The sequence below is a fragment of the Bombus pyrosoma genome, linkage group LG12, assembly GCF_014825855.1.
Source record: "Bombus pyrosoma isolate SC7728 linkage group LG12, ASM1482585v1, whole genome shotgun sequence".
NCBI lineage: Eukaryota > Metazoa > Arthropoda > Insecta > Hymenoptera > Apidae > Bombus > Bombus pyrosoma.
Window position 1 is genome coordinate 2,667,987 of NC_057781.1, and position 27,625 is coordinate 2,695,611.

The following is a 27,625-nucleotide window of genomic DNA, read 5'->3' on the forward strand; positions in this document are numbered from 1 at the left end:
CGTGCTGATTCACATTATAGCAAAGTTACATGAGTTAAGAGTCTACTGAGCAAAAGGAGAAGTAAAATTTCTGTATAATAACAAATTTCATATATACACAATATATATTGCAGCAAGCTTAAACCGTTTTGGCAAATTTACAACTGTAGAGTATCAATACGATTTGTAGTACTATAATATAATTTCTTGATATTTCTTAAAATTATGATAATATTAAAATCAGTTTATTATATTTTTATATACTTTAATATACATGTTTTCATATTAATCCAAATTTTTCTTTCGTTTTTGCAACTCTTCTTATTCTTTTTTATTGCAGTTATATAAATTTTGTAAATCGAAAATAATTTCACAACGAATATTTTACACGTTATAATATTAGGTTTAGTGTCATTCTGTATATTTCTCAAAAAATTTTCCGAAGTGTATAAAGCTATGAAGTTGTAAACAAAATAAAAAATATATGCTAGACGTTATAGTCTAGTTTTGATTAATTGATTCCCTACCTAAGTGAATGGAGGAATGTGAATGTATTCATTACTAGGTCCATTAATAAAATAATAGATTTACGTATTTAAAAAATGTTCTCACAAAACATTTGCAATACTTTATTATGAGTGACTTAGTATAGTACCTGCAATGTAAATTTAATTTTAAAATTTTATACATGATTTTATACTTTGATATAAATAGATACCAATTTTAATTATAGTGCTACACCTAGGACTAGTATTTTTTCTCAAATGTTTATTTTAATAGTTCATATTTGCTTATAATTATTCAAAATATTTTATTCAACGATTGTCAATAGTTTTCTAAATAAATTAATTAACTATAACATCTTTATATATTATCGGAATTTTGAATAATTGTAATCAAATATGTAAAACATGTTATTGGTGATTGTACAATTTACAGTATCTGATATCATCATTTATTTTACATATTTATGAGGATGTAGTTATTCTTTTTTATAATTGGTGGATGGAAAACATTTTAAAATTCAGGAACAGTTATCGTAGCGAACGTGTTTTTAACAAATGATACAGTCTTGCTGCATTCGTTGTATTCGAATATATTCAGGGATTAATCCTTACTAAACACACCTGAATACTAACTCATTCAAACATGTGCCGCTCTCATTATAAAGGCCTCTTACTATTCGACAGTTCTATTTTTCATTTTAATCAATTCATTCGTATGTGCATCTATAATGTTTAAGTCATTGGTAAAATACTTCAATTAACTTTGATAATTATTAACGTCACAGTGCACAAGTATTGTTATTTGCTTTCCCTTATTAAGAATAAAAAGTTAAGACGGATGTATGATTGCCTCGAACAAGCAAAAATGGTGGCATGTCGCGTGTTAAAGTTTCAAGCCAAGCCATATAAAGAGGTGCTGATACAGCACCCTTTCGAGGCATTGGCAATGTCCTGAAAGGAGAATAAAATAGAACAAAAATAATTTCAGTGAATTAAAAACAAGGTGGTAAAAGTGTAATTTTGTTTATACAATTACTTACATAACTACCAAATTAGCTTCCATTGAATTTTCAAGTAATAATTCTCTTAAACGTAGATGCCGATTTGTTTTCTCATTCATAGCGGTTAATTCAGAATCTTTAATGATATCTGAAAATAAATCGATTTTTAGGAATTTTTTAGAATTTTATCAAAATACGCGTGTAATTAACATAATACTACCATCGTCTGTTTTTGTATTTTCCGTTTCTTGAAAATTTGCTATTAGTGTATTAAAGAAATTTTTGGTAGTATCCTGAGCTGGTTTTGAAATATCTGGTATCACGTTCAAAGCAGAGTAATCTATCCTGAATTTCGATAAAAGACTTGCCATACTAATGATAAAACAATAATAATATTAATAAATTTGTTTTAACTTTCTTTTTTGCTCATAGAAATACATATTATATACTTACTTTCTTTGCTCATATTCGAGCTCTGAGTTTTTATTTGCAAGAGCGAAAACTCTTAACTTGCTATTAGACCAATTACGTCTTGTACTGATTATATACGGTAGCAGAAGGGTTAAACCACCATCATCGTACAACCACCATACATCTATCGTACCCTTTTTTTGCTTACGCTGAAATTTTGTTACGGTACTAAGTATATCTTTTGCTACCGGTAGAAAATTCTGTTGATTTTCACGTTGACCTTGCGCAGTTGGATTAGGATATTCGTTAATTACTTTGGACCTTCTTGGAGCTGGACTCCCAGGAATAGAAATATCTGACGTACTACTAGCTGCAAGAATAAATATTAGTTTAATGATACGATAAGGATTATAAGAAAAATTTAATGAAATGATAATGAAAACAAGCTTTTCAGATATTCCACAAACCCTGGCTAAGTTGAGAGAAGCTTTGATTTCCTGGAATTGTTTGCGCATTTTTCTTTTGTTCTTCAGCATCTCCTACAACCGTGCTACAATCTAAACCCTCGCTTATTCGAAGAAGTGCTACTGCTATATGCATGTCCAAAGCTTTGCTATATATATATAAAATTTTCGTGAAATTTTGATTTCACTTAATTATTATATTTAATTATATAAAAATACTTACTGCATTACATTAAAGTACATATTCAAATTTTCTCGAGGACAAGTCGCCCAGTCTTGTTTGTAGCCCATTAACAAAATATTGGGCCTCATCTTTCCCAAGCCAGCGGCTTGCAAAAGAGAAGTAGTGCCGTCTTGAAAATTTGCACCATCCACCATGGAATAAAATGCCTTAATTTTATTCGCTCTAAACCACGAAGTACAGTTCACGGTCATGGAATTGCGCGTCTTATATGAAATTGGTGACTATGGTGAAGTATGGAAATTTAAATGTATTAAACATTACATAAAAAATGTTTATCACTGCTTACCGAAAAATACTGTACCTCGATAATATGCCCACAAATAAATAAGCTATTATTTTTAGTAATATAATGTGCGAAGTCAATGAGCGCTGATCTTGTACTTGGAGTACCACTGAGTACTAGCAGTTGAGGTCTGTAGTTTTTAACGTGTTCTTCGACTCTATCTAACTGCTGAACAGCGTTTAAGGCGTTATTATATGTCTGAGCTTGTGTCGTAGAACCCCAATTAACATCTACGAAATCATTTTTAGATTATTAACGTTATCATTACAACATAAAAAATACTTAATTTGTAAAATATTACCTGGCTTTCTGTATGAAACTACTAAATAAAGTGCTAGAACTACGAATAACGTGATTAGCGCTGTCCACCATGAGATCAGGAACATCACAGAAACACAGAGAATAGCACCAGCAAGACTTAGCCACATATTATAATACTGGAATAAAATTTATTTTGCGACTAATAATCTCTTGTTAGAAAAATAATTTAATGCAAATTGTACCTTAAACGTTGGTCTCCAACCGATTGGTTTAGCCAATGAAGCATGAAACGTGCTAAAGTTAACAAGAGTATAGGCAGCCAAAAAGAAATTTGAGATCAACGGAGCTATGGCATTCAATTCTCCTACAATAAATGAAATTTTTTATTCGAAACAATTAATATCGGCGAATAATGTCATTATTTATCTAGAACAAGATAGTATAACTCTAACCGATTAAAATGAAACCAACAGCAATTATAAATGTAAGAAAGTAACCACGAATTGGCTCTTTGTCTTTGTCACCACTAAACCACTCTATTCCAGGATACAATTTATCAAGACAAAGTGCCTGAAATACTTTAGGTGCAGAAACTAGTGATGCTAAGGCACTTGATAAAGTTGCTGCAAAGCATCCAGCATAAATAAATGGTCCAAATACAGAAACCAATTCAATCACCTAAAACAATCGTATAAAATAGTCAATATGAAAATTAAATATTCATTCGCATTCCTTTGATTACTAACTGTTAGAAGAAATACCTGGAAACTATTATGACTACCATAAAGACAATGTCCTGTACAATTAAATTTTGTGTCATACATGCTCCATACTATTTCGCTAGTATTTAAGGTAGCAATTGGGGACTCAGTTGTTTCATTAGTCGCATTCAAACTCGATAAGGCAGTATATGAACTATTGAAAATGTTCCACAAGTCATTAATATCACCAGACGCGTCTCGCATAACTGTGCCGCCCACCATAAGCGCCATAAATAGGTAAGATATAGTTGTTAAAAGAATAGCCAACAGTGTTCCTTTAGGAATAGCTGTTTGTGGATCCTATCAAAAATATAAATTCTCTGTATAGACTATAATAGACACATATTTGTTGCTAATGCTACAGATGTATGCAACGTTAAGATACGGCGAGTTAAATGCTAAGATTTAATATAATGTAATTATAACATGTAATGTATAAAATAACAATATAATGTAATATCAATGAAACTTCTTAGCAATTAAAATGTTAGAAGATATTCTAACATCTAAGATATTCCCTATAGACGAAAGGGCTAAATCACCTTCAAATCACCGGATATATTCGCACCTGCCAGGATACCCGTAGCCGCAGGAAAGAAAATAGCCAAAACTGAAAAAAAGTTGTGTTCCACCCCTTCGCTGTATCTGTAGTCCGAATAAAAGTTCTCTTTAAGTAGATCAGCTGTGGACATATGGAAAATAGGATATGAGTTAAACAATTGTAAAAACCTTAAATATTTTATCTGCAACATATGTTGATTATTGATCGTTATTTAATTCATAACTTAGTTACTATCTCTTGAACAAATGATATTATCAGCAGTAACCATATGTATTACCGTTGTATCCTATAAATCCTTTGGCCCGTTCCTGATCGTCTTTAGGACCAATGATGGTGCCAATCATGAAATCGGCGATAGCTATGAGCAAAATAATCAGCAAACCAATCTGAGCCTTCGCCTCCCATTCCAAACCGAACATAACGATCAACAGCAACAGAACTATCGTGATACAACCTGTACGGAAGGGAACCATAAGAAATTCTGTCCAAAAAAATCATGTACATGGCCTTTTATACCGACCTATAATTCTGATGTCTGTATTGTCACAATCAACGATACAAATCCCATTCGCTTTTAAACAGTCAACCATACTTTCACAGAAGCCAACAACGTACATGGAGCAAGCGACTGCATTCGCCAAAGAAAATATAAGTCCTATAGAACCTCCGAATTCGGGTCCCAGTGATCTGGAAATCATGTAATACGTGCCACCTGCGGCAAGTAATTAATCTTATCGGCTGACACCAGAGACAATGAAGAAAGCAAAACGTGTCGACCAACGTAGACACATTTTTTCTAATCATTGTTCGAATCGATAGTATATAATAGGTACGTATTCGTTGGTATTTACCTCCTTTAATGAGCCCATTTGTGCTAATCGCCGACATCGATAAAGATGTTATTGTGGTCACAGCTGTCGTTATTGAAATCAATAAAATAGCTTCCCCTAAAAGGAACAGAAGGAAAATCACATGAAGTCTATAAAATACATTTTCTTTTTTTTTTCATAGTTACCTATGCCAGCTTGTGCTACGACCCAAGAGAGTCGTAGAAAGAGCATCACCCCCCAAATATTCAGAAGACATCTCAATAAGACTCCCTGAATCCATCCGAATTTTATACCGGAAATCGATGATTTCACCTGTGCTATTGGTAATATATGCGAGCCTGGGTCCTACGACAGTAAAGCCATAAGCATAATTCTAAAGCGACTTATTGATTTCGCGACTGATTATCGTTCAATTTAGTTTAAGCCCGAATAGAAATACAACATCGATGTATTACAATCAACTATCTACTTCATTCAAGTTCAAGTTAAATCATCGTCCCACATACTGGTCGATAGCTGGTAGATTTTCTTGGATGACGAATAAGATTGTTTCAGTTTTCAGGTCCATTAGAACAAACAAGCATTTATGGAAATAAACTGCAGAATTTATCGAGAGATTCGTAGATCTCTCTATGTGAGCGTTACGCGTAAATTGAGATTTAGAGGTGGTTATCGGCATTGAAGGTGATTCGTCTAGAGGAAGGGTCGCCAGTCAACCAATGAAGACTAACGATTTACGTAACAATGCCTCACATGTCATACATTACACGCGTCGCCCAATGTTCAGATACTTTTTAGAAATTCAGCTCGTAAACGTCGACGATTAGCAGCGAATATTATTAATAAGCAAAAATATATTTTACTCGTTATGGATGAAAAACAAGATTGATAACGATATTGACAATATCTACGCTGTAAATCCCAGGCGTAACAGAATAAACACGATAATCGAAATTAAAACAATGGAAATCTAAATCAATGAAAGCTGAAAAGTGGAATTTATAGAACGAAGTAGTGTCGATGCGAACTCTGCGAAGGAACTTTCGTCTCTCTAAATACGTATGGATCTGATCAAACAAACGATTGTAGAAGCCTTAAAAACAAGCTACTACTATGTAAACACTAATTGAATTACACTCTCTGTAATAACATATTTACGATGAATAGAGAAACCAAGGATTTTCGATACGAAACCGCAACATTTAGGTATTCTCAATTACCTAAATGCTTTTTATAGCAGCTTATTTTAATTTGCTTCAACTAATACGATGATTCTTTTCTATCGTTAATACGCCAAAAATTTATTCGAAGAATAAATAGCAAGCACGAATATCCGTGGTTCAAAGATGTTTCCCTACAAGCCTGCTTCAACTAGCTTCTAACTCTTAGAGAGACGATTATTTCATCCCATTATTTCCCGTTATATCCTCGAATATCGTGCCTTGAAGTTCGGTATAATTGTAAAATTATTCTTAAGCATCTGCACGGAGCCAATCTTGCGTCGACTTACCCTTCGTAACGTGACAAGAATGTTCCTCGAATCGGTCAAATAAATAAAGCTACCCTAACAGGAAGCTTATGAACTGTCAAATAACATTTTCAGGTTCTCAATCGTTCGATATTTCAATCTCGATAACGCAGTCCAAATATAAGTGTAGAACTTGAACTTGACTTTCAGCAATTTCATCGCTTCTGCAAAAACGTGTCGTGTTTCTCAATGCCGAAAATTGTTTAACTTAACGAGAGAAAATTTCTCGAGCGATCCTCTTACTGCAATTATTGTACCTTGAAATTTAAATACAACTAGAGGCACCAACCTGATTCTTCTTTTCTCGGAACCAGTACATTATGAAGATATACTTGGAGAGAAAAAGCAGCCTGTCCAAAGATGAGTCGTCTGTTCATCGTTGCAGATCATGCACGTAAGTACTTACGACGCGCATAAGTGAATTACGAGCGCGTTGCATCGAAAGAAAAAATCGACAGGGAAAAGAACACGCTTCTCGCCTACTGGCCACATACACACTCTTTCAAACCGACACGTCCGTACGATACGTGGTATAATAGTCAAATAATAACGAACGCTTATCTCTCGACTCGTAATGTATTCGGAGCACGCGTTTTACTGGTCCTACAGATGCTGTCATTAACTCATGTGTGCCATACAATTTGGATTTAAGTGATATTTCAATTTTCTTCTCTATTCGTTTCTTTTCACTGTCGTCAGTCGTTCAATCTACATATTTATTACTCTGTAATCGATCTAGTCAAATAAAATTGAATCGTTCATCGTTGACCTTTTGCACGTTGCGGTCGACTGATACGATGAAGTAATAAGAACGAGTACATGCATTGATACCAAATTCGTTCAACGACTTTCGTATAGTCTTGGTACGGCGAAGCAGACGAAGAGAAATAGATAATCGCATCGACACAAACGCGTGATAAAATGGTCAAAGTAAATCGTGCCTCATGGTAAAACAAAGTTCTATTGTGCTTGTACAAAGATGTTAATTTCTCGAATAGACGGTACGATTTGTCGAGCATTGCGTTGTGGATGAGACAGTCTCATGGCATTTACGATCACTTCAAGTGACGCTTTAATTGTTCAGCCAAACGTGGGGGTTTCTATTTTAACATTCTACGATCCGCGAAGGTTACTGCGTTCCTACACGCGATTTCTAAGATTTCATGGCAAAAGCCATATAATCTATCCTCGCGGAAGTAAGTCTCTGCTAATTAATTCTAACGAAATGGGCAACGATCTCAAAAATAGCTCTCGATCGTGCTCGTTTTCCATAGGAATAAACAACAACAAAATCATAGTCGACTTTCATCCTGCTGAAAGACGCGTTGCTAATTAGTTCTGTCGATTCGAAAGATTACGATTCAAGAATTCGTTTGACTTCGCATGAATCGATACGCCTCGAAAACTAAAAATTGCTCATACGCTTTTACCAATATTTGTCGATCCTTCTTGATCTTTTAATTAAAAACCTCATAAAAGAGGCATCGCTAATCAATGTTGACTTTTTAATCTTTCAAAGTGAAGCTTGTTTAGGTTCGTAGATTACTTTCAAATTTTTAAAAATAGATATTGATAATAAACTTAACAGCAGTAGCGAATGACTCTGTAAGCAAAACAAAAAGTGGAAGCATTATAAACGTACGATGCTTGAAAATTTACTATGAAAATTTGCTAAGGATAACGCAGCTAATTGTTAAATTATTGCAAGTAACGTAGACTAGATAAAGAGACGGAAATGGAATATTTTCTCCCCATTTTTAATTAACAAGAAAGAAGAGCGCGTCGGGAAATGATTTCTACATCCAAATGCACGATCGATAAACTATGCACGTGCGTTTTCACCTGTTAACATCGTCAAAAAATGGCCATTCACCTAATGTATGCCACACAATGTGCTTTCTCTAACTCTGTGTCGTTCTCTAGCGCCCTTTTCTCCTTTGATCCGTTTGGAAAGTTTCCGTTTCGTCACGTACTGTACAAGACGCTCCGTTTCCTCTCCTTTCTCTTTCAACCAACTTCCTCGGATTACCTGAGGAACGTGGTTGCTCGTAATGGAATAAGCCGGCCGTACCGACTCATCCCAATCGATTTGATTATACGCATCAACGCGATCGAGCGAACTCGATTGTATCTGAAATTTATTTAGGTTGAATTATAGTTAACCCTGTGTCAGGGGCAATCTAGATGATGAATTTAAGTCATTACTATCCTACGGTTATGCCGGACATATCATATTTCGTCGTAGTAGTCAGTTTAGCGGAGCTTATATTTAGCTAAACATGCCATGAGACTTAGTGAAAAAGTTCTGCTGGCTCGAAACTGTTCTATTATGATTATTGGCCAGGATTTATCGTCAACTTGAAACGAGAAAACTTGATGGGAACAAATGTAACGTCCGTTCCGTCGTTATATGATTTCAGCTGGGGTTAATCAAGAAAGGGGTTAATCGCTTCTAATCCGTGTATTTTTAAATACTTTTACACAATGGGATATGCAATTAAGAAACCCTACTAGTCGTTTTAGTTATCGCTTCTAGGAGTACTATTTCTTAAAACATGGTATATTTACGTCTTGCTCCCTACTTAGCTGTTCGATACGTGTAGTATGGAATCAGATTCGTTGAAATTCATCTAATTCGATACTGGCCCACGCATAAATAGCAAACGACAAATTGTGTCTCATAAGAAGGTATTTGGATATGAAAAATCTTTGTTTTAACAGATGTATCGAACGTGTTGTTGGACTATTGCATCAACTGTAGTCGACAGAGTGAAACATTATGATGTGAATAAACACAAACGTTCTAATCAGTTTCTTAGTGGAAGAAAGATTAAGAAAATAACGTTTAACGAAGTCTCTTTGTTATCACAAGGAATAGGTCAATCACGGTAAATAGAACAAGATGAATATCGTTTTCTTTAATCGTGTAAGTTATGTAACTTATTAGAAGGCATTCAGAAAATGAATAAAATAACAACCTTATTTAGCTACGTTTAATAAACACTGTGTATAGATACTAAAATATTCATAGGAAACTAACGACAATCCGATTATCAAAAAAAAAAAAATTATCGCTGTTCCGACACAGAATAAATTTAAATCGAACAAGCTCGTAAATATAGCACCGCTTCCATTGACTGCTACTATTTCCGAGTAACGCAAACAGGAAACGGAACGCTATGTGATACAAAGAATACACCGATTCAGCAGCTAGTAGTACATTCAATATACACAGACTTTTGATAAATCAACGTGGCGAGTACGAACGAAGATAAAATACTGTTCATTTCCCTTCGTTTCCGTTGTGGTAGTCTCGTGAAATTCTTCCAATTATTTCTCTCTGCTTTTTCTTTTTCCTACAACCTGACAAAACTGCTTAATTATTATCTCATCGACAAGCAACAGACGTATGAACATATATATGAAGAAAGAATGAACGAATCTGTAAGGCATTGTTCGTTGGCGAACGCGTGCACGACCACGTTTACTATACTTGGTTAATTTTAGATCGGAGTAGTTGACGAGAGAGGGTCGTAGATAAGGGACGAACTCGGTTAAGAAATGCTTGAATGTCAATGTACACCGTGTCAACCGACGTGCATGTGTTCGTACATGCATCGACGTACCACTGTTAAACGCGACGACTATACAAGGCAACACGTATAGAAACTTATTTTAAATATACTGTACCATACATTTGTCATACAAAATACTTTGTATGTTACATACGATTATGTTACGATCAAGATAGTTTGTAAGAATGCTGTAAATGTATATGAAAGTTACAAGATATTAAAATCACAGAATTATTTAAACAGTCAGTGATCTATTATATCAATAAGCCTCGTACTTAATAAGACTATCTTTCGTATAACAATCTTTTTATCAAACGTATATTTGCGATAGGTACGTCGCAATTTGTGTATACATTTCCAAATTAGCTTTGCTAATATACATTCTTCCAGTATAATCGTGACATTCGTATCACTTCGTTGCAATGCTAATGAAACTTCAAAAAGTGTTATTATATTCATGAAAATTTTCTACGATAAGTGTTCGAATACTCTCGTAGTATATGTATACTATATCATATAGTTCGAAAATTCTCCGAACGAACGTTGACTCGATCTTAAGGCTTGACACTCATTTAAATATCAAAGGGGAACTTTCGAGTGACCAACATAATTTTATCACGGGGTGGAGTCTCATTGATTATGCTTTTCCACAACTATTTGCCTTGTCGCTGAAGTCTAATGTTTAGTCTGTAAACGAAGTACCGACGCACTGACTCAGTTAGCGATAAGCTGCAAGTTGATTAATCGTTTGTTGTAATTACAATTTCGCGATGTGCAAACATAATGCAAGCGACGTTATGTAAAACGACATCAACCATATACATAAAGCGTAAATTCTACCTACCACCTCAATTGAAATTAAATTGATCTTGCCCTAGTAGCCACGAAATAATTATGAAACTCCTCCTTAAACGATAAACAAATTTTATACGAGTTTACTATTCAATTATACGATTCAGCAATTTAAAGAACAATAAATAACGCGATAACGAGACTTGAAAATAAACTTGCTCGTCTATCAAAATGACATCGAAATGAAGTGAAAAATTGTCTCGTAAAAGCACGTGTTGGGTGATTCAAAGACGTCTGGAGCTGGAAATCAACCGAGAAGAATACCAAGTGCATAATATCACACATCGTCGTAATCATAATGAACACAACTACCGACGCATTATAAAACAAAGTAATAGCGGTCCTATTAATGGTCAAGTATCATCATCCTTACCTTGTTAAGCAGAGTGGGATTGTGAAGCTCGTCCAAAGACGGTCTATGAGCAGCCTGAATACTCATAATGTTTCTATAATTATCCAGTCTAGGGAGAGCCTCCCTCGTCATGTGCCTAAGAGACTTTCTCGTTTCCTGTTCGCCAAGAAGGCTGGCACGACCTTCCAGACTATCTACTCGATTTACGTGGAATCTGGTTCTTCTCAGGGGATTCAATTCCACCGTTTCGGAATCGCTATCGCCGTTTACGCCGTTCTCGTGGGCCATCTTCTCCTTCAATATCTCTTTGATTACTTGTTTTTGGCTCTGTGATTCTTCTACTTTTCGTTCGTTACACCGCTGACGATGCAGCTGACGACGATCAGGTTCGACAACGTCTTCTGGAAGCTGGTGAGCTGGACGCTTGGTCGTTTCGCCTTTACTGATTCACCTTCGAATTAAAATTCTCTATTAACAGTTGGCTCAAGAATGCAAGTTTGTAAATCGTTAACTACGGATAATATTCTTCGAGCCTTTGTAAGAGTAAGTCAAGTCTTGGAAGGTTTTTTAACGGGGAACCCCGTTTTCCTTTTGTTTTTATCGAGAAGACGAAGATCTATTGTCATTTTGCGTTATACATGTGGTTTGGTAATTAAAAGAAAGGTTGAAACTGACTAATAGCTAGACCGCGGATATTTAGACAGATTCATAGATTTGTCAACTAATTTAATTTTTTGTAAGTGTACAATTTTTGCATCTTCAAATTTTCCATAAATGCATAAACATTCGCAGTTTGATAATTCTAATCGATCTTTAACTAACCGCCGAGAAATTTTGTTTACAAAGATGCGACTGGCATTTGCAATTTCTGAATAATATTAGCTGAAAAGGGCGTTCGAAGAACGAAGGGAGGGGGCGAAGTTACAACGATCTTGAGCGAAAGCAACGATCGTAAAGATTATTTGCAAATGCCATTGTAAACACAGAATTATTCGCGAGTATTCGATTTTAATATGGGACAAATCAGGTGAAAATCCGTATTCGCAACATTTCTTAGAATCAGTCTGTCTTAAATACGATCGATACCCGATGCCCTTGGTTCTCCAGTTACAATTAGTTAACAACTGCCGCGTAGGCTTGTCAATTATGAAATTACCCTTGTTTACAACACTCCGCACATAATTACTAGCTCTCGACGGGTTAATGCATGAATGATCTAGTTATTGAATTAATCGTTTCTTCCAACGCCGTAAAAAGATAGTTTCCTGATTGGAGTAGAAACTAACTGTCTTATTTTTTAATGTACGAACAGAAGGAAAATATTTATCAACATCTGTGAAGTTCAGATTAATAAAATGGAAAATGAGAAAAGGTTCTTTCTGTATGGTACGCTGCTTCCGTGAAACGATCTTGGGCGGTACTCGATTACTTGATAAACGTTTTATAATTTATTTGATGACAAGATTAAAAAAGAGGGGAGGCTGGCAATGCATCCTTAACGGTTAATGGTTTGGGTGTACTTTAAACGAACAATTAAACGCTTCGCGGAAAAGTTTCATAAGCAAATGTATAACTATTTTAATCGCTTTATAAGCAGCTTCTTATGATAGTTATTTTACTACCATAAATATTTCATTAAAATGGGAATTAGAAAACGTAATACTGATAATGGAAAAGCACTCTATTCGCTGTCAATTAATTTTCCGCTCTTGACAATTAACTTAACTCCGATTTAATATCGGAATAGAATCGAATCGTAAAGAGAATTAATAGTTGTGAAAAGAATTTATGTGATCTTTTGTCTTGTTATTATAAGAGCAAATTTCGGTGTAAGTCGAAGTACATAAAGTAAATCAAGTAATTACCGCAAAAATTGGTCTCGATTAACGTCTAACTAGATCATTCTAATTTACGCAAGTTCAAAACTGCATTTTTAACGACGAATCGTCAGTCCGTATCATTTCAAAATAGCTGCAACGCAGGAGTATCGCGTAACATATTAACCTGAAACTGTTAAACGATCATATATCATTGAATTTATATATGAAATTATTGTTCATTTAAGTATAATAATTACCTATAGTTTCGAATTATGGCCCATTTAGAAATTGTTTATTATTTCTCTTTGAAAATTATTATGGTAAATTAAAAACATAATTTAAGTAGACTTGCAACATTTTTATACAAGCCAAGGAAAATATCAGATTAATCAACAAGTGAAAAGGTCTTCTTCCATGCAAGTATACGATATCATTTGATTAAATTTCGTTCATCATCAAACAGTTTTTTATTTCGTTTACACTATTTTGACTATTGACTTGACATAAATATTAAAAATCCAATATATTTCAATTCAATTATTCCATGAAAAATTTGAAATTAGAGCGAAATACCGGAAGTCGTACTTCGCTGGCTCATATAATGTTCACGAAAACGTTCGTGACAAGCAAGAGACCGTGGCAAATATCCTGGTAACTCTCACGACTACCTACTTTTTCATATTTCAACTGTGTCGTCGATTCACATATAAGTAAAATCATTTTCGTTCGTTATCGTTCTATCTTAAATACGATTATTATTCTCTTAAGCTTGTCGTTGTATGTCAACAAATAATAAAAGGTCGGTGTATTGCTACTTATCAGAAAAAGGGCAGCTACTTTCTCTCTTCTCTATTATAAATATATATACATATATTATGTCATGTGTTACTAATTCATATTAACACTAGCATGCCTCCCGATTGGTCTTTTTAGAAAGAAAGGAATCAATTCTCTCTCTTAATTTTTTTAAGTTTTCGGATATTCTTTAATCACTTCACGATTAATCGTAGTCTGTTCATGAAAATTTCAAAATCCCGATTAGCAACTAAGAAAGATTAATTTATGTAATTACACACACACACATATATATATAGACAGTCCACGTGACAATATATAAAATTTAACTGTAAGAATACAAACTTTTAAAAAATTTGCTAACGGAATTAATCAACTCCAATATTGATCCAAGAAAGATATGTATTTTAACAGATATAATAAAATGTTATATTAGAGATATTGTAAAATGTTCTATTAGAGAAACGACGAAAATCTGAGAAAATAAACATTTTGAAAAAATATACAGTTTGAAGAAACGTTACGGGGTTCATTGTGGAAAGGAAGCCGGCTCACCCTAGACGCCGGAGAATAAAGTCTAATATTTTGTAGCATTATTCGTATAGATACAGAGGGGAAAGGCCAGTGCAGATGTATGAAAAGGAATCATTCATAAGGGGATCAGGTATAAGGGAATAAATAGAAGCAAGCATTTCGTTCTTCACCTTCTTTCTCAGTCAAGTAAAAAGGCCGTCAAGTAGAACAGAGTATCCGTCAGGTATTCGATCCCCCCATAACCTCACGCCATGAATATTCACGCTTTCGATTTGTTCTCACATCTGTCCATTAAATATAAAACAACGATCCTAACATTCGATGTTTTTCAGGAATATAATCGACCGCATGTCAGGTAACATAAAACGAAGCCGGCAACTTCTCAACTAATGTCCAGTTACACCACGACGCGACTGTCCTTTCTGTCAATGGGCTTACACTGTACGAAAACTGGACCGGTGTGTACACTTATACGTTTGCGTAAGCACGTGCCGCTTCTGTCATACGTGCTCGTGTGATTTCTCAGACTCGCCACTCCACGACGCGTCCAGCCGTCACAAAATCCCGATTCCTACTGACGGAACATCGCACAATTCCCCTTCACTCTAGCTAAACCGTTCGTGCGCTCGCGCACACTAGTTCACACGCAATCGCATTCGTACCAATACGTATACATACGCGTGCACCACCTTCGTACACATGTCATAAAGATCATCGCGATACAAGCGTTATTTTGTTCATGCACTTTCTTACAAAGCCCTCCGAGACGTTATTTACTCGCTGTCGGAACATCCTTTATGAATAATCTATTCTCCTTTTCGTCTATTTCAAATAAAAAATATATAGTAGTATTGCAATTGCAGGTTTTGAGTTTAAGTTTTGAGTTCGTAAAATTTGTAGTTCTTTTATCTGGTGTAAGTTTTAAATTTTTGATTATTTTGAATATTTTATTAGACTGTAATATTTTCAATTAAAATTTTATTTACTTCAATTTTATTATATATGGATGCGTATGAATGTATTTACTGTATCGGATAATAACAAATAAGAATCGAGTAATAGATCAATTTTTAATATTATTTTTAGTGCGATAAAACTTTATTACCATAAAATTAAAGGATATGACGTATTTATTTAATATTGCAATGTGAATACCGCTATTACACAACATGGTTTGCACATGCTATTATAAAATGTATAAAATTAACATAAACCACGTATGTATATTTCTCTAATGATTATTAAAAATATATGGGCAAAGCCACCAGTTTCCGAAAATATTAAATGATAAGAGATATTTCACAAGAAATAAGCATATTAATTACTAAGTATTCAATTTTATTACTTCCTTATATTTGTCGGTTTTATGTACATTAACAAAATTGTATAAAATATAATTATTAATATTATCAAAAGTATATAAACAGATTATAATTCTTTTTCCTTATTTTAACATAAAAGTTTTATCTTATATATCTAGCTCGAAAATTTTGTTTATAGATTTTCAACAATTGTTTTTAAAACCAGAGAAATTACAATGATTGAAGTTCTTTTGAAATTAAAGAAAATTTCCATTTTTTAAATTTCATAAAGATCATTCAGTTTAATGCATAAAAATAAGACATATACCGTTATATTTTTGTATATAATGTTCAAATGAGGGCACTGGTGATTCTAATTTTATAAACTTAATTATTGCTAAATCCGCTGAACACAAGTTCAATTGCCGCTATTACATCATGATTTGTGAGATGTAATGCTCGAAGATTTAATGTATCATTTTGCAATCCTAGTTCATGCATTTGCGCTAACATTCGTCGTAAATCCGAAGAGCGTGGTAAAACGGACGGTGAATGAACTTGCTGCATAGCTTGTGTAAACATTTCCGTAGTTATTATTCCAGAATTCGTGCTGCCAGCTGAAGTGGAAGAAGCAGGATTGGAGAGGGGAAAACTTCCAGCTCTTGCTCTAGAAACTGCTGCTGCAAGTTGTGCAACAGTAACGGTAGAGTTTGTTGGATTAGAAGATAAATTTGGTGTTTGTGTAGAATCTGAAGACTGAGAAGAATCTCCTGCCATTTCTTCATCACCACTTAAATTGTCTAAACTATAAGAATAAGCGGCAGGCTGTGAATTAGATAGTGAAGAATTGGAGCCAACAGTTACGTTGTTATGTGCTTCAGCATGAACAGCTGCAGCTATATTTTGAGCAGCTTCCACCAAGACTGGATGTGCTTCTGCAAATCTACTCATATAATTAACACACGTAATAATTTTCTAGAATTATAGTGTTGAAAAATATACATAATAGAATTTACCTTCTAACAGTATCAACATCTGTGAAATATGACATTAAATCAGGGTCTTGTAAAATTGCAATTGCTACTGTATCTTCGTGTAATCCAGGAGAAGATGAAATGATATTGTCCATAACTTCTGGTTTCTTACCTATGCGCTAAAATTAACAAATACATTTTGTAATAAAATTTAAGTATTTTTACGTAAGTGCATAGTAATTAATGTACATTTAAAGCACTTCGAAGCCCAGGATTTTCTTTGAAAGACTTAAATGCAGATACTAGTTGTAAAATTCCGTCTTCTGATATGCATTTAGGAAATGATGGCAGTTCTGGTTCCCTTCTTCTTAAAACATGTACCATTGAACCATTTTTCAAACCATACGATTCTAAAGTCATATCATCCTCAAGGACACATCCACAATAAATTAATTCTATGGAAAAGCAAAAGAAAAATATTTGTGTTTTAAATATGTTTATGGTTATAATTTAAAAATTACTTTAACAAAGATGATTATACATTATTTTTATAATACGTCATTACTGCATTATTGCTTCAATGTTAAAAAACTTAAAACACTGTGATTCACAAGAGAAATGGAAACAAGAAACAAAGAAAACATCTCACCAAATAAATCTTTTGATAGGTTAACCCTTCCAGCTGTTTCATATTTCAGTTTTTCAACCTTTGTCTTAAAATTAATATCATTTAATTTAATGGTAGTTAATGTTTGAGGATCTAAACGTACACCTAGAATCAATTCTGAACTCATTATTGTCACAGAAACACTACACAGAAAACACAACACGAACACGAACACGATACACTTTCAAATCGATACACTCTTCGATTTTACAAAATCATCATGAAGCATTTATTGTGTCCCTTATATCATTTTATTGCTTTTGACTTCACATTATTTTTTAGCCGCTCTATCATATATTTTTGACTGATTGAAATTGAAATCACTTTTACTAACTTGGTTTTAATATTTTATTATTATGAATGAACTTTTAATAAGAATAAAACAAGCACATGCAAACGATATTTTACACATTCAAATTATTATAAATTAAAAAGGGACCAACTATTAGATAAAAATAAATTCATCATATTTACATGCGGAATGAACTATAATTGACGTTATTTGAAATTTTAATTATTAAAATATATATCTTAGGAATAACATTTTTAAAATTTACTAAATCGATAAATGATTTCGATGACTCGATGTTGAATACATTCGGCATATCGATATTTTTGCGATATACAACCTAACGCTGCACTGGCAATATGACGAGAAAGTTCCGTGAAATGTTTGTAATAAGTTTTCATAGCTGACATTCAAGTAATTTGTTTATAATGTTGTGCAATATACAACTTTGATATGACATAAGAATAAGCAGAAATGCAAGACATTTGCGAAAATATTCGTACAGCTATTGAACATGGACGTACCGATATAATTAGATCCCTTTTAGATGCATGTACGTGTCACAAATTTTACATTATATTTAAATTTTAAACATAATTATCACATAATGTTGTGAATAAAATAGTTTTATTTAAAATAGAATAACAGAGTGAATAAAAATGTATCGTGTAAAATGGATTATAATTCGTATATTGAATCCTTTAAAGTACAATCTTTCAAAATCTTTATATCACTTTTATGATAGGTGAGAATGGCAATGCAACTGAAGGTATAACAAAGGAAAAGATTCTAAATCAACCACTTCTAGAAGAAGGTACTTTCCTTTCATATGCTTCAAAGGTAATCATACATATCATACATCATAAACAAATAATTTGTGTAAGTTCATAAGGACTAAGATCTTTTTTTATTTGTTTATATTAAAACACAGGCAAATCAACCAGATATAGTACGAACATTGTTAAGCTGTGGTGCTAATCCAGCTGTCCAGAATACTAATGGACATAATGCTGTAGATGTTGCATCAAGTGACATAATACGTCGTACTTATATTGAAGAGTTATTAAGAGCAACTGCTGCATCTGAGTATGTGATCAATATTTTTATTATATAAGTATATGATATATAAAAATAATTTTACATATAAAGATACAATTATTTAAAGGTTGGATAGGGTAGTACAATTATTAGATGCTGGATTAAATGTAAATTCATGGGATTCCCATGGCAGTAAAAATACTCCTTTACATTGGGCAGCTTGTTATGGAAATAAAGATATTGTCACATATTTAATTGGTATTACTTTAAAAGTATTAATTTTGTGAAACTTATTTTTTATTTTTTAATTTAACACATACAATTTTTCTGTAGATAGAGGGGCAGATGTAAATGCTGTTAATGGCTGTGGTGCTACACCATTACATGATGCAGTAAATCGTGGTGATGTTGCTATTTGTCAAGAATTATTACAAACTGGTGCAAATCCCCTTGTACGAGCAACTAAAGGGTAAATAGGCAATATTGTATTTCTATAACATACGCTGAAACATATTTTAAAGAATTGTGTTATAGAACTTTTGCAGGGAAGACTCCATATGATCTTACTAGAGGAAAACAATCTTTGCACTGTTTTCTTCAAAGATTTCTATCAAACTTTGTATCGAACGACAGTGAAACAATGCATAGCCCAATTGCAACATTTACAGACGGAAACTTCTGTCAAAAAAGCATCTCAAGTAACATGAGTCAACTTTCTATTGAATCTACCAAATCATTAGATCCAGTTTATGACTTACCATTACGTGAATCAGGCAAAGAAAGCCCCACTAAAAGTACAGAAAAAGATGGAATTTATAGTTTACTTTGGCCACAACCAAAAACTATTGTTGAATTGAAAAATTCTTCTACATCTTTTATTGCTGGGAAAGAACTTTTTATATCTATAATACAGGTATACTTTTGATAGATAACTATAATACATATTGTTTTATTCAGTTTTTATACAATGTATTGTTATATAGGGTAGTGAATCCATACACAGAATATTAGATGTTTGGGAAATTAGCAGGACTCATTTACTAGAATTAGGTTATGACGTTAAAATTGGTGAAGTACATCCTAGTTCTGGCAAATTATTGACTGATAACCGAATTGAATGTATAGTTAATAAAAGTCTGTTTAATATACCTGAAGGATATCAATTGCATATTTCACAAAATACTATTAAAGTTGGTGCTGGAAGTTTAGCTGGTTTACATTATGCAGTTTGTACTTTTGTTCAGATTTTGCGATTAAGTAAAAATCATAATAAATCAGAAGCATGTGAAATCGAACCAGTTTTTATAAAAGATGAACCGCGATTTACTCATCGTGGTATACTATTAGATATCTCACCGAGAGGACGAATACCTACATTAGAATACTTACTTCATATGATCGATTTATGGTCTTCATTTAAAATATCTTACTTACATTTATATTCAAGACTTACACCAAATTGTGATTGGCAATTATGTTATTCAAAATCAGAAATGGTTACTCTAGATCGTTACTGCAGGTGTGTGTACAATTTTGTAACATTTTTCTTATATTCTTATATTTATGTAACTTAAATATGTTTTGTAAACAATTCTTATTTCAGAGATCGACATTTGGATTTAGTTCCAACTTTGGACGTTGATTCTAATGTAGGACAACATCATTTGTCACAAATGTGGCCTATATTCCAAGAATTATTAGCAGTATTTCCAAGTTTAAGTTACGTTCATGTTGGGCCTAGATTGGCTAATTTGCTTGTTCAAGCAGAGAACCTTGATTTGAATTTGTCAGTTAATGAAACTATAGAAACAGATATGTCAGAAGTATTTAAATCATACTCTTGTCTCCAAGAACTTTGGCATATCTTAGATTTAGGTCCAAATACAACTTTACTACTTTGTTCAAATGGCTTACATTCTAAAGCAGAATTTCATAACATACCCAGTAATATTATTCTTGTTGAATACGGATTTCAGGTAAATAAAGTTATATGTGATTCAATAAATATAATATCGAAATTGAATTGAATTCGTTATTATAAAATACTATATTACAGGCTGATTATGATTTTTCTGAATGGACAGAAGCATTTAGAACAGCAGGTGGTAATGTATTACCTAGTTCTGGAACAGCAAGTTATAATAGTTTAGCAGGATGTCCAGCATCAACATATGCAAATACAAAGAACGCAATAAAAACTTCTCTTGAACAGGATTCAGTGGGTATAGTTGTAGCTCATTGGTCTGGAAGTCATCATCTTACTCCTCATCCTTTTGCATGGATTGGATATTTAATAGCAGCAGGATTGGCATGGAACCCAGCGAGTGAAGTAGATATAGGTATTAATGATAACTATGAAATACCTGAAGTATTTGGATCAAGGTAATAAATATATTAAATTAAAAATAATGTATAATTGCTACAGATTCATGTAGAAGTATTAAAAAGAGAAATTCTATATTATTTTACAGGCAGAAATGTATTACGAAATTATTAGATATTCATGTTTTTCAAGATTCTGAATATAAAATTGGTAATGCAATATTAGAATTAGGGCGTTTAGATACTTTAGTACTTACTTTAAGTAAGAATCAAGGAATAAAAGATCTACAGCAAATCCCTGACAATCGAGGATCAACTTTGTACAGGTTATTAACAGATCCGGATAATGTAAATTTAGAATACCTTTCGGCTGATTTATTTGCGGTAAGAAAAACTATAAAACCTGGAGTATATTAAAGACAAATGAATAATATTCTCGCTTTATTTAATAGAAAGTAACAAAACAAGTTAAACGTATTTCACATTCATTATATGAAGGAAGTCTATCATCGAAATTTGCATCAATGGAACTACAAGAGCTCCAGTTGACCGCTGATTTAATGTTAACAGCATGTAAAATTGGCAGAACATTGATTGGCGTTGGTGTTAATCCAAATAGTAATATGGGCCTTGCAGTGATTAATTTAGGTATATGTAATTTGCCTCCTACATTTAGGACTGATGTAGCAAACAAAATGTTGGCTCATATAGAACAGTATAAAGGTTCATGGTTACAAAGGCATTTACCTCAGGGCCTTCAAAGCTCTTTACTAGTCTTGACTAGTGCTTTACATAGGTTCGTGCCAGAAACATAATTTTTTGAGCTTTGAAAATATAAAAGAATATTTGTTTAAGTATACAAAATGAATATCAGTTCCTGCTATACAAGACTGCAGGTATATACATACTGTGCTAAAAGCAATTATATAAAGAGCTTATGAATGTTCCTTTATAACAAAATTTGCTAGTATAGAATAATGTAACATAACAGCATTCCACTTATTTCAAATACAATTTTAATTGTTCTTTTCAGTAGAACAATTCATATTATAGTGACATTTAATATTTATGTGAAAATAATCATACATATATCTAAGGGAACATTCTCAAGATCTAATAAGATATTTATATAACAAAGTATTGTTTTTGCCAATTTATAATATGAAAAGTGATAATTACAATTATAGAATTATTTTTATTTAATATGATTGTATTGAGTAATTATGTATATGCTTCCAAGTCATTACATATGAATTGTACAAGATTTTTGTGGCAAAATTGCTATTACAAACCTATGCACGAAAGTATTTTAATACTAAGTGTTACTAAAACAAGGTAATATTTGTACACTATGAATCCTTTATATCGATATATAACAATTTACAGTAATATTACTACTGTATTAAACAATACTTTAAGTAGTATCCAATGTGAAATAATTGAAAAGCTTACAGTATTGTTAAGTTTTTCTTAAAACAACACTTTTATACTTATATGTTTGTAATATTAATTTGTATTAATTAAATACAATATATTCTGGTATTTTTAAAAGTTGTTATATTATTAAATACATATGTAAAAAAAGATTAAAATACCATAGGTATTTTTAAAAGTGACATTTTTTTATGTGTAATATTGAAATAAATGATTATAATTGTTAAAGTATTTAACACTGTAACAACTTAAAGATTTTTGAACACTTGCAATATTGAATCATAAAATACTTTATGAATATAATAATTGAAGGAATAAATATTATAAAATGCATAATTTAATAATACATTCATTGCACATTATTTACAACATTATTTTTGCTGTGTTCGTTCCACCCACCCATTTCCAAATCCTGTTTACGTTGCATTTTATTTTCAAGAGCTTGAACTCTATAGAATTCATTGATTTCAAACTGATACTTGGGTGATGTAATCCCGAAAAAGCCCGCTAACCATTCACCTACACAATCACATCCTTCCAGTACTTTATTACCAATTGAAGTGGTTTGATACCATGCCCACGGTAACCAATTCAGAGATTTCTAGAAATTTTATTTTTTAATTTAGTATAAAATCCATTGAAATAAACTATTTATAAAATATATAGAATTCGGCGTAATACGTAATTATGCCGTATTATTCGATGAAATAGCAGTTTGGAATCAAACTTAACTGGATCTATTTGATTTACTGTGGCATTTATATGCGGTACATCTGTTTCGTCTTCAGAATATTCTTCTAAATCACCATCCGAAAAATGCAATACACGCTTTGGTCGTTTTAACGACTTGCGATCCTAAAATTGTTTTATATTTCAATAAAAATATAATTTTGACAAATGTTTACTTCTATAATATCACATACTTGCGTGCCAGTATCAGTTTCGTTTAAAATAACATCCGATAAATCACAAGTTTCATTCTTTCTCGGGTCCATAATCGATAAATTTAATTATTTACGAAATAACAACCTTATATTAAATTATTTATCATCTCTGACAGCTCACATCTGTAATCTAAGGTAAGCAAAACAACGGATAGCTTATTACTCATTCTTATATGAGTCATACAGTCACATCGCCATGCACTAACAAGATATAGTATAGATCTGACATCTTACGGGATTTTGTATCACATATTTTGAAATACCGGCCATATAAGATTTAAATTAAATCAAAGTTTCGTCATTGACAAATGATAGAACAGACATGATGTGTTATGGAATATTTCGTGTACAAATATTCAATACGTCAAGACTCAATGCATTTTTGTATTATACATGTAATATCGTAATACGGAGTTCCAGTACTCCTTTACCATTTCAATGTCATTCCCAACATTACCGATTCTGCACAAAAAGTTAGTTTTTGAAAATGGATATTTCAAAATATGTTAACGAGAAGTTCCATAAAATGCCAGATCTATTTCGAATTTTGTTTCTGGTTCAATATACGTAATTTTTTGTGTATTCATTCTAAATTACAGAGGGCGCAAAAATCATCGATTTTTTGGCGAGGTCGGTATTTTAGCATCAGAATTCTCTATTGCATCTACACTATTTCTTGTCTGTGGAAAACACATGATCCTCGATTTTAATCGATGAAAAACAAAAGTATAGACATGTCCTTTGGTATGAATAAAGGGGGAAAAAGAAATATTGCAACACGAAACGTACATTATTTATATTAAGTAATAACATTCGAATTGTATTGATAAGGCTAGTAGCATAATTGGTTACGTTTGTAGCTCAGTACTATAAGGAATGTCGGTTCAGGTCTGAGGTTTGCGCCTGGTCACCGTGGTGACGACAGTTCTTCGATACTTGATAGTGACACTTTCTTCTTTTCCTTAGCTTGTATTAACTACATCTTCCGTTCATGTTGTTTAAGTGATTTCTATTAATAATTTTGTGATGGCACAGACGCTTGTTTGTATACGGTACTTTCTCATCGTTGGTACTATCATCATTGGTGTAAGTGCAAATTTGCTACCCCTATTTTAAATGGTTAATGTTTATGCCCGATGGATCACGATTTAATGTTATCTCAAAGAAAATTTGTTTTATTTAAGTTCTCAGATAAGTATCAAATGATATTACCTTTTCTCAGTTTCATTTTTCAACATTCTATTATTAAGTGTTTAGCAGTTGGTGACTAGTTTCAGATTTGTCGTGGAATTGGATATCCGCCAACTTACTATGCTATTCCCCCGTCATTCTTTTGGACACTTTAACCTTTATGCTACGAATTTCGATTGTAGTCGAATGTTGTTGTTACGTATCCGTTTACTGCGAGATTCGATTTTAATTCATATGCAGCTAAAATTTATTCTTCTTTATTGTAAGGATTAAAAAGAGTTGAAAATTAAAGAGTTTTATTGTACATTTAGAATTAAAATGTCTTAAAAATAATTGGAGAAATGAATTACTCAGCATAAAGACTGTTTCGACTTTTGAATTATTATGTATTTTTTTCTCAATTAAATCATAGTTTGGTCAATATTGAATGTCTTCCTATAATCAATGTAATTGTAACTGTTTATGTTATTATCTATTGATTAATAAATAAGAATAAAATAAGAAAAAATAATGCTTTCTTTTGTTAAAATTATTGGAGTTTACGTAACTAAATTTTTTTTATATAGATTCGCATAAGTTTTTGATATCTAGTAGCAATAGATAAACTTTGTTTGTCTTTACTATCAATATCGCGTATGCACAGAAAAATAATCGCATTATCGATAGCTTAAACCCTTCGTACTGGTACTTCCGTCTATGTGAATGCAAATTTGTGCAATAGAACATTATTATATATATTCAAAGAAAATTCTTTATCAAATTTAATTAAAAATATTTGTAACATTGGTTTTAATATTGTGTTGGGCTTATAGACAAACAACATAATGATCAACTGATCTATAGTCAACTGAAACTGAAATGTAGATAGAGTGATAGTGCTAAAGTATGTCAAAACCGATTTGTTCACGGAAAAGGGAGTGAAATCCATCTTTAATATCGATGTCAAAATCAAAATTCGTAATTTGCGAGAAATGTTATTTCATAAAAACTTAAAATGTCTTATCATCCAATCTCTTTCGAAACCTTTAATCTCACGTATTACAAGCAACATCAAGATTAGATATAATTAATCATCGCTTATCATAGATGTTAAAGTATGTTATCACCGTAGAATTCATTGTATTACACCATAAATGATAAAAATTTTTCTGTTTACTGTCCATAGGTGTGTGGTATCATAGAAAGTGTTTGCGCTGGATATTTTATATACCAGTTGTATGAATATTCATCCCTCACGTCTAGCAATGTATGTGGTTCAGCGATAACATTGGTCGTGATGGGTTTGATAACGTGTATGATAGCTTGGTGCGCTTGGCAATTCCTAGATTTCACAAATAGGGGCCAAGTTATAATTGTAAGGAACCTTAGATTATTATTTATTTTAATTATCAATTAATAACGCTTGCAAATACTTTTTTGTAACAATAACGGATTTTATTTAGAAGTATATGTGTATAAGTATATACATTTATATATTTCTGATCATTATATCGCTTTCTGTTCTTCGATAAGATTTCCTTCCTTATCCATCTTCGATAAAGAAACATAATTTTTCATTTAGTTTTCTGTGCTGCTTATAATTGTTACAATTGTTAACACGAGCGCTGGAATTTGGGCCCTTGTTAGACATGAACAAGTGGATTTGCTGCCAATAGCACATCTCGAACATGTATTTGAGCTTGCTATAACGGACGATAAGTCTCGCTGGGATCGTATGCATTCAAAGGTACATTTAATTACTTCAAGATAATATATAATTCATATATCATATATCATATTCGAGTTAAATACTTATGTATTCCTTTCTTAGTTACATTGTTGTGGAATAAATGGACCAGCCGATTATCGTAGTCAAAATGCAGTTCCTTGGTCTTGTTGCGATACGTCATCACTTGCAAATTCTAACGATGATAAAGGCGTGTGTACTACCATGTATGCACATGGTTGCCAGCACGTAGTATTCAATCGTACTAGATCAATTCTTCTTCATATTTTTTTGCTTGCACTGTGCTCAGTATTATTACAGGTAATGAGATCTGTTAATCAGTTAACCACTATAGATAGAATCGGAAATGTGATTGTATTGCTATTTTTAGGTCTGCTTCATAACGTGCATGTCATGTTACGTAAAAGCATGCCGAGAAAGGATGGAAAGAAGAAAGGACATGATGGTCATCTCTCAGTCATTCAAGCAAGCGTCCAAAGATTTCGAAACAGGCGATAATCTTCTGAATCATCAGTCAAAATATTCAAAAACAGTGCCTGATGTTTGATAATTTGAATTTTTATTCTCTTCAGAAGAAATATTTGTATTTTGACACTTACTGTTTATGCCTATATTCCATTACATAGGTACTTTCATTTTAATCATTGTAGTATTTTATAAAGATCGTGTGCCGTACTTTGGTATCTTTTTTTTAGCGTGATTCTTTACTTTAAAAGTGTCGTTTTTATTGAATATGTTAAATACATAATTCTCCAATATTAACATAAATATCAGTAACAAAAATATCATGTACATTGCATGGTGTTGTGAAACTATTCATGCCAAAATATTGTGCCATTTTACAAAATGTACCAAATACGGAGTTCCTTAGCTGAAAGACATTTTACAATTAAGCACAAAAAAGTAAGCAAATCATTATTAACAAAGAATCAAGTAATGTTACTAAATATTATTAACATATTAATGCGAGAAAATCAATTT

At 32.5% G+C, this 27,625-nt stretch overlaps 5 protein-coding genes across 5 annotated transcripts; 2 read left to right on the forward strand and 3 right to left on the reverse strand.

Moving 5' to 3' along the window:
- Positions 1–288: 288 nt before the first annotated feature.
- Positions 289–15,527, reverse strand: LOC122573651 (bumetanide-sensitive sodium-(potassium)-chloride cotransporter). The gene is made up of 18 exons (XM_043740316.1): positions 14,929–15,527; positions 11,631–12,060; positions 5,488–5,647; positions 5,324–5,419; positions 4,993–5,184; positions 4,750–4,926; positions 4,453–4,592; positions 3,911–4,210; positions 3,602–3,827; positions 3,392–3,513; positions 3,190–3,325; positions 2,907–3,118; positions 2,585–2,826; positions 2,365–2,510; positions 1,940–2,267; positions 1,707–1,858; positions 1,526–1,634; positions 289–1,436 (listed from the first exon to the last, which is right to left on the reverse strand). The coding sequence occupies exons 2-18, from the start codon at positions 11,895–11,897 to the stop codon at positions 1,301–1,303; spliced, it is 3,141 nt and encodes a 1,046-aa protein (XP_043596251.1). The 5' UTR covers positions 11,898–12,060; positions 14,929–15,527; the 3' UTR covers positions 289–1,300.
- Positions 15,528–16,094: 567 nt separating this feature from the next.
- On the reverse strand, positions 16,095–18,098 carry LOC122573653 (ubiquitin-like protein 7). Its single transcript, XM_043740318.1, has 4 exons — positions 17,683–18,098; positions 17,283–17,488; positions 17,076–17,212; positions 16,095–17,002 (listed from the first exon to the last, which is right to left on the reverse strand). The coding sequence occupies exons 1-4, from the start codon at positions 17,825–17,827 to the stop codon at positions 16,447–16,449; spliced, it is 1,044 nt and encodes a 347-aa protein (XP_043596253.1). The 5' UTR covers positions 17,828–18,098; the 3' UTR covers positions 16,095–16,446.
- Positions 18,099–18,325: 227 nt separating this feature from the next.
- Positions 18,326–22,803, forward strand: LOC122573652. The gene is made up of 11 exons (XM_043740317.1): positions 18,326–18,542; positions 18,735–18,829; positions 18,921–19,075; positions 19,155–19,285; positions 19,361–19,496; positions 19,562–19,940; positions 20,011–20,546; positions 20,631–21,003; positions 21,084–21,409; positions 21,499–21,733; positions 21,802–22,803. Exons 1-11 carry the CDS (start codon positions 18,464–18,466, stop codon positions 22,162–22,164), a joined length of 2,808 nt encoding a protein of 935 aa, XP_043596252.1. The 5' UTR covers positions 18,326–18,463; the 3' UTR covers positions 22,165–22,803.
- A 299-nt stretch (positions 22,804–23,102) lies between these two features.
- Positions 23,103–23,908, reverse strand: LOC122573657 (protein FAM177A1). The gene is made up of 3 exons (XM_043740322.1): positions 23,707–23,908; positions 23,516–23,638; positions 23,103–23,384 (listed from the first exon to the last, which is right to left on the reverse strand). The coding sequence occupies exons 1-3, from the start codon at positions 23,776–23,778 to the stop codon at positions 23,133–23,135; spliced, it is 447 nt and encodes a 148-aa protein (XP_043596257.1). The 5' UTR covers positions 23,779–23,908; the 3' UTR covers positions 23,103–23,132.
- A 611-nt stretch (positions 23,909–24,519) lies between these two features.
- Positions 24,520–27,319, forward strand: LOC122573654 (23 kDa integral membrane protein-like). The gene is made up of 5 exons (XM_043740319.1): positions 24,520–24,813; positions 26,084–26,272; positions 26,480–26,644; positions 26,729–26,944; positions 27,015–27,319. The coding sequence occupies exons 1-5, from the start codon at positions 24,754–24,756 to the stop codon at positions 27,189–27,191; spliced, it is 807 nt and encodes a 268-aa protein (XP_043596254.1). The 5' UTR covers positions 24,520–24,753; the 3' UTR covers positions 27,192–27,319.
- Positions 27,320–27,625: the final 306 nt, after the last annotated feature.